The following is a 12,679-nucleotide window of genomic DNA, read 5'->3' on the forward strand; positions in this document are numbered from 1 at the left end:
TTGGTCAACCTTTACAGTCATGTGCTCGTGTTTCTGATTGGCCTATTTCGATCCACAACTGGGTATATATATTTCTTAGCGTAGAGTTTTCGATCTATGTTCTGACGTTTTAAACTCTGAAGAGTGTCAGACGAAAAGCTTTAGTTTACTAAATGTTTGCTTTTTTCAAAGCTATTTACAAGTTTTGTACCACCAAAAGATTGTTTGCATATTGTCTTATTTCTTATTTTTCGTCTGAGGATTTCATCTAATTGTACAGGTTCTTGTATCGTTTTTATTTTCCATGTCAATCATGCCTCGGTTTTTTTATAGAGTGTTCTCATAAGGCAAAAGGAGTGTAATTCAGAACTGTTTGAAATATCAAGGAAAAGGCTATATGGTCTTTTCATTGGACAAGACGTGAAATTGCTGACATCTTGATGCTAATGAGGCACTTGAGTGACTTTTAATGCCCGGATGATTCACTTAGGCGACACATGTTTAGTTCCCCGCTTATGTTCTTCTTCCGAAAGGTTTCAACTCACAGCACGCGCTGTTTATATTAATGAATATCTGTTAAGGTTCTCTAGACAAAAACGAAGCGGTTGGAGCTTTGCTGGACAACTCAAAGGCGCTTCTCTGGGTATATAAAATTGGGTGAAAGTTAATGGTTCATTCAAAACTTGGCGTGAAACTTTTGCAGGCGCGTCTGAATGACCGGTTCTAGGGCCGCTTGTATGTAATAAACACATCAATGATTTACTTCTCATGCTAATGGATTCCAATGCATATCATTTTGGTTTTGATTCAATTTTGCAGCACATAGTCACTTAGATAGAGATTTGGTTTCTTAACTTCTAAAAAATCGAATGAAGGAATGTGTAATCTCCTAACATTTGGAGCAAACCGAAATGATACTAAGATCACAGTTGCAGAGATTAATAACGGAGAAAGCTCCGGAGTGTAACGAAGCCAGCAGGGACGAAAACAAATTACAATGGTGATTCAGTTTTCCTTCTTCTTCCATATTCCCTTACCTAACTTTATAACCTCTTCTGCTACCTGTCCAAGCTATATCTCTCCTACAACTCTCCTCTCTCCTCTCTCCCGCTCACTTATCTCAACAACAATAACTATCGTTCGTTCCTCATTACGGCAATTCTCTATTTTTAGAGCTTTGCAACCCGGAACAAAGGTGCAACACTTGTGAATGCGATCAAGCAATGAAATCATTTCCTTTATGACTGAACTACTGTTTGAGCAGCCAATGGCGAGCAAATAAGACACCAAAATCGATGAAGCATGACATTTAATATCCTGTAGGTAACGCGTTATGAAAGATAATACTTCGACAGTCCTTTCTCTAGTCAAACGCAATCTTTCAATTATATTTAATAAATTTTCCAAGTATTATTTGAAATCTGAGATCTTTCTTTGCTAATTTTCTCTTATTCCTTTAACGAAATATTTTGTCGGAAGATGCAGACATATTCTCTGTAAAGTAGAAATTCTTTCATATTTTCCTTAAATTGCAATATCAGGTCTACTAACACAATTATCACGTCCTTTCAGTATCTGGTTTTAAAGTTTTACACTTTAAAGTATCAACATTTCTTCCAGTGTACATGCTGTCAAGTTTTATTATGCTTCTTAATACACTCGCTAAGCACAAGGACAAAGGCCCTCTGCTGTAATAGTGCAGCCCTTTGTTTCTGATTTCATCCCTGCCCAGTTAAGCAACGGATGGGTTTATTTATTTTTTAACATCAGAATCTGTTCTGTGGAGTGCCAACTTTCAATTTATAGCTTTTTGATTCTATGTTAAGGTTCTTTTATACTATTTGCCTAAGTTTTAAGCAATGCTTAAATAAGCTCATAACTTTCACAGCCTACAGCTATGAGCCTATTTACGCCCAAATCTAAAAAATCTACAAATCAAAGCAATTTTTGGCGGTACAAAACTTCAAAATGATTTTAGGAAAAAGTTTTTAGCATTTAGAAAAGTGTTGCTTTTTTAAAGCTATTTACAAATTAGAACATTAACAAACCAATATGCAGTTTCAGACATTAATAAAACCCAACTTAGAATTTTGCTCTGAAAGATGAATCTACAGAAACCACAGATATCTTATATTTTACACAATGTACAAATACAAATATTTCTGTACCATAATCAGTTGTTGTGTTATCTTTGATTTCTTTTGATAAATAAGACCATAGACAGCAACCTTTATGCAAAAATATTTTTGTGCAAAGTTTCATGGTCTTTACCATTGGAAATTTCAAAAGATTCTTATTTCTTACATTAAAGTAGCTATCATTCCCTATCATAACTTCTTCACAAGAACTAATTTAAACTTTTCTTTGCTTTGTGTGTTTCAGTCATTTACAATTCTAGGTTGCGCTGTTGAAAGAGCATTCAAGCATCAACAAATTAATAATTGTGTGGAGAAAGTGCTGGCCTAAGTCACTCTTTGACTTGCCAATTATTAAGCTCAAGATGTACGTGTTAGACAGCTTGAAAGGCCACAAGCTCGAACACAATCTGAATGATCTGCTTACGTTGCAGAACACGTTTCCAAACCATATTAACTAAAACGATTTTAAAACAATAATATTGCATCGAGAATTTGAATGCAAAAGCAGAGTTAAATCGTGAGTTTTTAGTTAGACTATCTTAATTCTATTATTTTATCTTGGGTGTTAGAATGATACTTGTAATTGCTTCGAAACCGAGAAAATTGTTTAAAAGTCTCTTACTTTCAAAAACAATGCAGATCAAGCAATGTTGATTATATATGATGGAAGCTTATTAAAAAAAACAGCTAACCATATTTTTTTCAAAACAATTTTTAGATTACATGTAATTAAATTGCAGTGTACTTTCTTCTGCTCTTATCTGAAGCCTGCAATCGTGTCGCAAAAAAGAAGGTTTTAATTAAGAAAGTGTTAATAATTTAAGATCAAAACAGTCTTAAGTTGCTTTCAATCAAATGTAGATGTCGCTAAAACCCAGGAAATCGTTAGAAAGTACTTTGGCTTCTTTAGCTTCTCTCTCTCTCTTAATCAATTTCTTCTTCATCCCTCTCCTTCGGTTTTGGCTTTTCTATTGCTTCTAGAAACAAGTTATCGAAACGGTTAGTCGGCGTTGCACTGCAGATCTTGACTGCAGTGAACCTGGTCGGTTGATACAGTTCAATTCCACACGATATATAAAGGAAGGAGCTTGTATTTTGAGGTAATCAGTTGAAACAACACTGCGTCAACTGCAACACGATTCATCTTTTCCTGTACATTACTGCAAAGATGTTACTCTACTCTAGAAATTTGCTAATTGAAAAATGGTACATTCTATTATTTTTTAGGTAAAAATCATTAATTCACCTCTTCTTTCCCTTCCTCTTAAACATATGAGAAGAAAGTTTGGCAGGAGTGATTTCATATTATTGTAGAAATACGAAATGCCATCATTTAGGTTTGGGTTGTACGAACGTTCACAATGGTAGCTTTTTGTTATTCCTGATCACTAATTCAACTTTTTAGTTGATTTGTTATCCTGATAACACCCTATTTGATTACATCTAGAACATGTCACCATTGTCATTGCTAATCGAAAACCTATGTTGTGTTATCCAGTCAGATACTATTTCTCAATTTGGGGTTATGCATTCTTTAGTTTTGACGATTTCAGCTGTCTGGGTATGAAAAAATTTCAGAAAGCTATTGCAACCAAAAAATTTAAGAAAACAATTGCAAATGTATATTTATGAGTAAAACTTGTTTTTGAGAGAATTTTTTACTTCTTTTACACTTTTATCTCAGAGTCAATAGAAAAATATCCTGCTATCGACACAGGCTAGATAATAAATATCACAGTACTGTTTGAACTATCGTCAAATATCAGAAAAACTGCACCATCAAACAGATTTAAGAACATCTGCTTCTTTAAGTCCTCCCAGTTCTATTTTAAGGGCATGTCGTGGCCAAGCTCTCTTCTAAAGAATTCCACCTTGTAGTTCCACCTTAGCAAACTATCCTATATGTATGCAACATACTTAGTGATGAATTAACTCTTGGTCTTTACGCTTGTTGATGTTATCAAGATAGCAATAACAGAGTTAGCAATAACAGAAAAATTCCAAACGAGGATAAAGAGAAAATAATTGTTTCCTCTTCATAAACTTGTCAAATCCCCCCCCCCCCTTTATTTTGTGTGGACGATAGGCTTGTTTTGATTTTTCATGTTCAATTTTTGTTTATCGAACCACGTTTTTGAAATGTTACAAGTGTTATTAACAGCATTTACCTTGCAACTTCGTATTCGGGCTCTGAGTATTTGAGTAAATCAGTACAAAATACTTCTCGGTCCCGAATAGACAGGGGCTTTTGATAAGCGGTGGGGGGTAGGGAGGAAGTTGGAAAATTCACTCAAATAAATTAAGCGGGGGGGGGGGTGGTGGGGCCAGGCATTAGTGGCGGGTAGGAGCAGGAATTAGCGAGGGTTAGTTGCCTGTAATTAGCTGGGGGTATTTTTGTCTATTGATTAAACCAAATGATTTGTATATTGAAAAAAAATTTAAAGGAATGAGAAAAAAATATTTCAAAACAAACTGACAAAATTCTTGCAAAATCTAGTAAGTAACGTAGTCTTAAAACTAATTGATAATTTCTATTATTTTTTAAAAAATATAGTTTACTCTATTCCTGCCGACAGGCAGTGGCCAGGGTTCTTTGACTTTTCGGATAAAGTCCTCAAGAAGAACTTCAAACGTTACCTCGTTTAGTCGATGAGCAGTTCCGACAGCTGATTCGAAGTCCCCAACTTTCCTGGGAGAAAAATATAAAAAGGATTAGTGGGGGGTCCAAATAAGAGCAGAAAGGGGTTGGAAATTGATTCGGAAAAATATTTATGGGAAGGACGTCTATTTGGGACCGCAGAGTACTAGGGTATCAAAAATATTGCACCACCTTGTTCAAAATGGCGGCACTTTTTGTCAACTTTTTGACCATATAAACCATTTGAATGCGTGATTTGGGTGAAATAGGTGCATTATATAGCAAATCTCGGCGAGAAAAGTTTGCAAATTTTGCTGATGCCATAGAAAACTTAGTTAGAAATGTATAGATTACGCAAAAACATGTTTGTTTGTAAAAATTTAGACCATGCTTAAGAGAGCAGAATTGTCAAATAAGAGGCGAGTCGCTATCAAATATTTATGAGAAAGTGGTTTTTATTTTTAAAAGAAATGTTGACCAAGCTAGATGCAACCACACAACAGCTGTGGGAAATCAAAAAGATTTCTCGAGAGTGTTACAGTAGTAAAGAAACCTAATATTTCGTCATTCAAGCCGTAACTCTTCGTAACTTTCTTGAATGACATTGCACAAAACTGCCTTTCAATTGCTTTTTGGGAACGTCCAGGGTTGCGCAATGCAAAATCATCTTATGCCCCTTTTGAATAATGAGAATTTGGTGAAATAGTTTCTGAGATTGATAGGTTAACTTTCTTCAAGGATTACCTCTAAGGTATGTTGTTTATTCCGAAAATGGATCTGAAATTGTTGTATACAGCGAACTCTCGTCACCAATTTTTGCAAATTTTTCAGCGCCCCCACTACCAACTGCCCCTCCTTCAAATTTGCTCTAGATCCGCCCCTGTGTTTGATTAATATTTTTTCTATGATTATTATATTTTTATTGATATATTATTCTCAAGCAAAGTAAACAAGTATGCTCTATGTACACTTCTTCAGTTGGCCGATTAAAACCACCCAAGTATCAAGTATAAAACATTACACCTGTTATACCTTAGGTATTCAAGGTAGGACTGGTGCAGCGGCTTTCTGGTGGGGAAAAGTGAGCGTTCCTTGTCCATTCCCTGCTTGTATGTAAGTTGAGTCTATCAAGATGTATTGATAGGTTTAGGAAATGTAGCCTCAAGACCACCTTATTTGATGAAGGATGTGGCAGTGTCTTCTGAGGGATCTGTCGTATTCAGAATCCCTTTGTTGATGTTTTCTTCCCCAAATAAGAAATTGACAATATAAAATTTATAATTAACAACACCACAGCCACAGAATGTCGCCGCCTCGATCTGAAGTGGAGACTCCTTATGAAAACCTTGGAATCAATGCTCTGGAAACAAAGGCGTTTGTTTTCAGGAGTTACTGGTATTTGTGTTTGCAGTATTAACTTAAAGGCTGGTAGTTTAAGAAGCACGCATACCAAAGGTAAACGATCAGTATATGTTTTTGTTATTTCATCCTCCTTTGAAGTTAAATTAATCAACCCTTGTATGCTAAATTTATGAAAATTAGGAAATTGCTGCTGATAAACATGGATAGTTTCGATTGTTAGAAGTAGGCCTATATTAGATCACAATGCAGATCGCTGCAGATTTCCCGATAAATGTTTATAAACTTCATGTTTAGCGACCAAATAGTCATATTAATTGCAAGGATCTGATAAAAGAAAGCGCTTTAAATGAACCAGACTGGGGTGATGAATACGCCAGAATGATTTATGATTAAGGTAGAGTTGTTGAGCCTGATATGGGTATCGATGGGAGCGATGCAGGACATGGGGCAACTGCCCCCTGTGACCTTTACCAGAGAGGACAGAAAGTGCCTTTTTGGTTGTAGTATCATGGAATTCTAGGGTCCAGCGAGCAGGGAATGCTTCATGTCCAGCCTCCGCATCTGGTAGGCATGTATGAAATGTAGGTTTCCAGAGCTTTTGATACCATTACCCAGTGCTGAGAAGGAGGGGGTCACTGACCTGGGAGCCCTTGGCTATAAGGGCCCATAAATAATAACTCAATTAAAAAAATCGTAAGTAATAATTCAGCCTCTCCATTATCACAAACTGTCAATAATAGAAACAATAATGACAAAAGTTTATGAATGTAGTAAGATAGAAGTAGTTTGAGTCTTTGACTGCTTAAGCATTAAAGATATATTTTTGATATGAGTTTCTCATCTTTGTGGACTTGGGCTAAAGGAATAGAAAAGCTTTTGAATTTTAATAAAAAATTGATTGCAACAGGGCAACTTACAGCAGAATGTAGGTCATACAGATTTACTATGTGGCTACCACATCTAATTGCAACATTGTGCCAGTTTTGATCGAATTTAGTTAATATTAAATGTTTCCATTTTCTAAGACTTTTAAAATTTTTAAGAAATTTTTATTTCTTTGCATTATGGTGTTAAGATATCAGTTTGGCTCAAAATATATCAAATAGCAAACAGAAGTAACATCCACCAGAGCAGTCTAGCCACCAGAGCAATTCTAGAATCCATCCTTTTCAAAAATTCCTGGAAGAGTATTTGCCATAGCCCCTAGAAGCATCTGCCTTATGCGTGCTTTAATATTTATCTTTCAGCCTGACACGAGGCCCATAAATCCTATTTGCAATCCTGTCATTACATAATTACTTGATCACCGGAACAGAGCCTGGCTCAAGGTGGCAACATCATTTAACATCACTCTTAGCACATAAAACAAGATAGGCAAACAGCAACAGTTTATCTCTGGAGAATAAACAATATTCTCCTCCCTTCACTTGTGTCACAGATTTTTCTGTGACTAGACATTCAACATCTAAATACTTTGAAAATTGAAAAAGAATTAAGGCAGAGAAAAATGCCAAAAAGTTCAGGCACGGATCAAGACCAGTTGCACTGTTTCTCTGTGAATCTTTAATTTTTGTCTAAAATTTCAATTTTGAATTTTGTGGACAAATAACACACAGGACTGTAAACGGGGTAAAGCACCCGAAACCAGTCATAATTTTGGCTAGATCCACACCTGAAATTTCCAATAGTTTCTGAAGTTAAGTACAACATAATATAATTTGATGTTGTTTTAAGCCAAACTGTAAATTGTGGTGGCAAAAAATTTCTAGGGGAGTACCCCCAAACCACGTCCTGCTTCCATATCCTATCTTTTACTTGGCTTGCTTGCATATCATTTCATCTTCATGCCTTTGGTAAAACTCTGCCCCTTTTTGCCCCATCATACTTTCTGCACCCTGTGGTACAAGACACCAAACAGGGATAGAGCTGGAAAACCATACAAAATGATACCAAGGTCATAACAGATTGTACAGATTTCTTTAAGAAAATCTTGGGAATTTATCTGAGTTCAAAACATAGCTTATTGCCTGATTATCTGATGAGAGAGATGCATGATGATTGCATTAAGCCTTAGACTCAGGTTAGCAACTAAGAACCATCCTTTCATATATGTTATATATTACTTACTTCAATACCCTGTCGAACTATGGCACAAATATAGTTGTCTCTTAGTGTTAAAGTCGTCTCAACTTAATCAATTACTAATTAATGTAGTCAGGTATGCAGAGGATGGCAATGGTGCACTCAAGATGCAGCCGTGGTAGAGCTGAGGAGAACATCTAAATGCCAGATCTATTAAATTATATACTGGAAAATATGTAGTGCTGGTGCACCTAGCTTTTGGGATGAGTTTGGTGCACCCGCACCTGGGGTTAGGGCTGTTGGTGCAACCAAGATTTTATCAAAATTAGCTAAACACTGCAAATTGGAATGTAATCAGATCCCATAATAAACCATTGCATTTAATGTGAAAAAAACATTAAATGTGAAAAATTAACATTGTAAAAGAAACATATGATAAGTCATTTTTGCCCTTTTCTAATTAATAACTAGGTAAATTATCTGATTACTTTTTGCTTAATGGTCAAATGAGACATATTGAAACATGGTACAAAAACACCAAACAGTCATTTCCTTGAACCAAGCATTCCATGATGAGTGTTACCTTGGGAGTCCTTTGAAGCTTGTCTTTTTGCAGTCTCAGAAATGAGTTCTGTCTCAGGCTTCTTCACTTCTGTTTTTTCCTCCATTAATTTTGGCTTAATGCATGAAAATTATTTGCATTGCTTTATTCTGAAATGAGTTGAGCTTATTTTCTTGTGTCATTTTAAGTTTCAGATTCAATATGGTGCAATAGGTAATACCATTGAGCAGTAGATGGCCCATACTCATTGTGTCCAAATGATTTCTGATCTTTGCTTGCCTTATGTCTCTATTTTGATTTGTCTTTTCTGTCCTAGCCTTTGAAATTTGTATCTACTGCTCAACTTTTTTCTTAGTTTCCTAGAAGTTTTGAATCAAGTTCAATTTTATCTAATGCTTGTTTTAATTGATTCAGCACTTTTCATTTTATTTTCTGGGTTAATACTCAGGTAGCATTTGATTGTTTTTAGCCTTCTGATAGTTTGGTTTTGCTCTCCACAATTTTTTTCTGTCAGATTTGTTTCTGACTGTTAACACTTTCAATAAATATGACATGACTGATATTTCGCCCTTGCGTATTTTTCAACGGTGAAGTAGCTGAAGGACCAGTGGCAGCTTTAGGAGATGTCTTGGGGAATTCACTGCTTTCATAAGAAGGACCAACTGTAATTTCTGAAATTCTCTCAGCAGATGCAAAATTCTCACGAGACACTGTGCTTTCTGCTGTTCCTACACTCTCAAAACTGTTCTCATCAGCAAAGTTTTCAGTACAAACTTTGTCAAACTTAGCAAACTCAGAAGAATGATTTTAAAATTTGTTTAGCCATTTTACTGTTCTCTTTATGTTGTTTTCCAACTACCATGCAAGATTAGACAAATTATTTATTCAAATGTCGCACTAATCAATTTCTTAGTATTTGATAGATAATAAGTGTTTTATATGATATAAAATATTTTTTTGACTTTAAACGTATAGTGAACTTTAAACTTGAATTAAGAAAAGGGCTTGAAACTTTCGCAGCAAATTTCGTTTGCATTTTGTGTCTGCAGAAGTTTCAAGTTTTTTTGTTTTTGTAGCCCTTTTGGGCCTACATGGAAATAATCTTAGGCCAGGAATAAGTCTCTCCTGGTTGTCATCAAATTATGTTCCAAACTTCTCTGTGACATAATCAATAAATGCATAGTTGGCTTCTATGGCTTCAATTTTTTGTCAATGGCATCTGTGATGTTAGTAATTCTTTAACAACAGCTTTCTCACAAGGACCCACTTGCTTACCTTAAATTTGCTGAAGCCTCTGTCAGGTTACATTATTTTTCTTACAATGTTTTGGGGTTGATGAAACATAGATTGCACTGTTCACAATAGGAGCAAGTAGTTTTCACAATTGACTGCTGTACATTTGAGCATTACTGAAATAGCCAGGCACTTGAGAAAAGAAACAAAAAGTGTTTCTACCATAGAACATCATTGGGTTAAGCATATCATAGGTACAGTAGTTTTTGCCTGTCTGGATTCCTTAAATTGACCCTTGAAAATCTGTTTTATGCTGTCATAAATCATTTATTATCAGCATGTTTTTCTCTCTAACTGTCAGCTGATTGCATATTTCACTACCCTTGCGACCTCTTGCATGTAATTGACTACCCTTGCCAAACCTCTGCCTGCTATCTGCTATGTAAAGCTATGAGTGATATCAATCCCAAGAAAGTCTAAACAAAGGAATGTCACTCATGGTAAAGAAAGATGAAAGAAAAGGACAAATTTTGTCAAGGATTGGAGTTTTTGCCCTAATATGCTCTAGAGATGAGCATATGTCAAAAAGATATTTAAATTAGCTTAAAGGTGCATCTCGTTGGCACATACAAATTTGTGCCAGGTTACATAAAGAAGGAATGTTATGATAAAACAATCATGGTTACCCTTCTATTTTATAGCTTTGCATAATTCTGATCTATGATCCAAATAAAGATTTCAAGTCTTTAATTCCTAGGCCTGCCCAAGGCTAAGTTTATATTAATTAATGTGACAAGTTTACTTCAGCTCTTAATGAAAATGTTCTTGGTATTACTTCCTTACTTCCTGCTATCAGATTTTGAAGGTATCATATAATACTTTTAGCATCTGTTCTGAAAAGACCATTTACTTATATTGTGATTTTAATGTTTACAGGACAAACTGAAATGGAAACGGTTCCTGAAAATGAGATTTTTGGTATGTTCTGTTTTAATCTTACCTTTTGTTTTGAACTTTTTTATTTTCTATTTTTATACATATTCTGCAATTTTTCTGACCTGTAAAACTTTTGTCAAATGCATTTACAATATCTAATCATTCTATAAGGAAGTGATGAACGCTGGAATTCATTTAATTGTTAAATGGTTTAAAAGGTGATAGGTTAACATATCTTCGCCCTGGAAATTCTCCACCCCGTTGAAATTTGAAGGGAAATAGGGTCAATTTGTATCCCTAAGATCCAATCATTGCCATTGGACAGAATTTTTGTCCATATATTTGGATGAGACCCCAAGTTTATACTTGCCCAAGGATGTCGACGTTTAGGGCATCGAGTGTCAAAACTTTCACTTTAAGTGAGGAAGTATGTGTGCTTTCTACAATCCCAAACATTAGCTGCATGTTAATATCGCGCGGTCCTCTAAATGTATTATTCGAAAAATATTCATCAAAAGCCATAGTAAAAGAAAGCTTTGACAAATAGATGCATTTTATTCCCTCCGTGCGCCGGGCTATCACTCTTTTTTCCCAGGAGACTAGCGTAAATATTTGCATGAGAAGCATGTGATTTTCACATCATAAAACTTTGGGGAGGCTTGTGAACAAACACCCATGTCTGACACTGCAATTTTTCGTATCACCAAGTCATTTCTTTCACATTGTCCACATCAAAGTCAAGTGATCTGTTTTCTTTTAGCAAAGCATGGTGAATATTTTTCAGTTTTCAAATTAATAAATTTTTCATAAAGAACGATTTGAGATGTCAGGTAATGCTTTTTCAAAACAGGCCTATTAAGAGATCGTGGAAGATCAACTGTGAGATTTGCTTTTAATCTATAATAAAGTCGATCTTTAATACATAGACATTGACCATATACGAGCACAAAACACAGCCATAGTTTGACGTCACTCTCCTTTTCAGATGATAGATTCAGATGTTGTGTTCTTTTTTTTCATTTCATCTTTCTCCATCTTAACCTAGCTAGATTTTCACTTCTACCTTTCGGAGTTTACCTTTGTCGGGACTTCTTTGAACAGTGAGTTTGTTGGTTTCCTTTTACTGGAGGGCCTAATCTACCCCTATGTTCTATGTCTTTGTATCATTTGACCAACGAAGTTTCACAACCATTACTGATTATTGCACAAATAATTGCCCAAATCAATCGCAACTTTATTTACAAGAGAAGTAAAGATTATATTTTCATACAGGCCAGCCTATTTACCCACTGATATTCCCTCATTATCATCCCCCGATCACATTTTTTTCGTGTGACCCCGCCGCGTGATTCATAAGCCTGGAATTGCAGAGAGCTGGCGACTCCTCTCACTCTGGATGAAAGTTTGGTCATCTCAGAGACTCGAACCCCAGACCCTTGGTTCTGTATTTCGCGAGCCTAACCACTGAGCCATCCCCGCGCCGGTCCGTCATAAAGCGCTGGATCCCGTATAGGCAAAGCTGTACACGCTTTCGGTGTATAGACTAGAAGGATGGTTCTAAGTTGGTACTCCGAATTTCACGCTTGATACGATCCTTAGGCAATTACATCAGGTAAAACCTGTGTTTCATGGGTTGGTTATAAAACAATCTCGTCTAAAACTCTTCAGCTTGTTGCACCAGACTTGTCCCTCTCTCGTGTGTTTTCACCCTGACACTCCTTGGAAGGTCGCATTGTCTGATTGGATATA

General features: G+C 35.8%; 1 protein-coding gene across 2 annotated transcripts in view; it reads left to right on the plus strand.

The window, feature by feature from the left end:
- The first annotated feature begins 6,095 nt into the window (after window positions 1-6,095).
- Window positions 6,096-12,679, plus strand: part of LOC135695822 (adipose-secreted signaling protein) — a 52,442-nt gene continuing 45,858 nt past the window's right edge. For both annotated transcript variants that reach the window (XR_010517301.2, XM_065215005.2), the window contains exons 1-2: window positions 6,096-6,210; window positions 10,931-10,972. Coding sequence is in view for 1 of the 2 variants with exons in the window: in XM_065215005.2 (XP_065071077.1) it covers window positions 6,111-6,210; window positions 10,931-10,972 (142 nt within the window). In the remaining variant the exon portion in view is untranslated. The remainder of the gene's footprint in view (window positions 6,211-10,930; window positions 10,973-12,679) is intronic.

Source organism: Rhopilema esculentum, chromosome 14, assembly GCF_057945365.1.
Source record: "Rhopilema esculentum isolate cy_ngs chromosome 14, ASM5794536v1, whole genome shotgun sequence".
NCBI classification, from domain to species: domain Eukaryota; kingdom Metazoa; phylum Cnidaria; class Scyphozoa; order Rhizostomeae; family Rhizostomatidae; genus Rhopilema; species Rhopilema esculentum.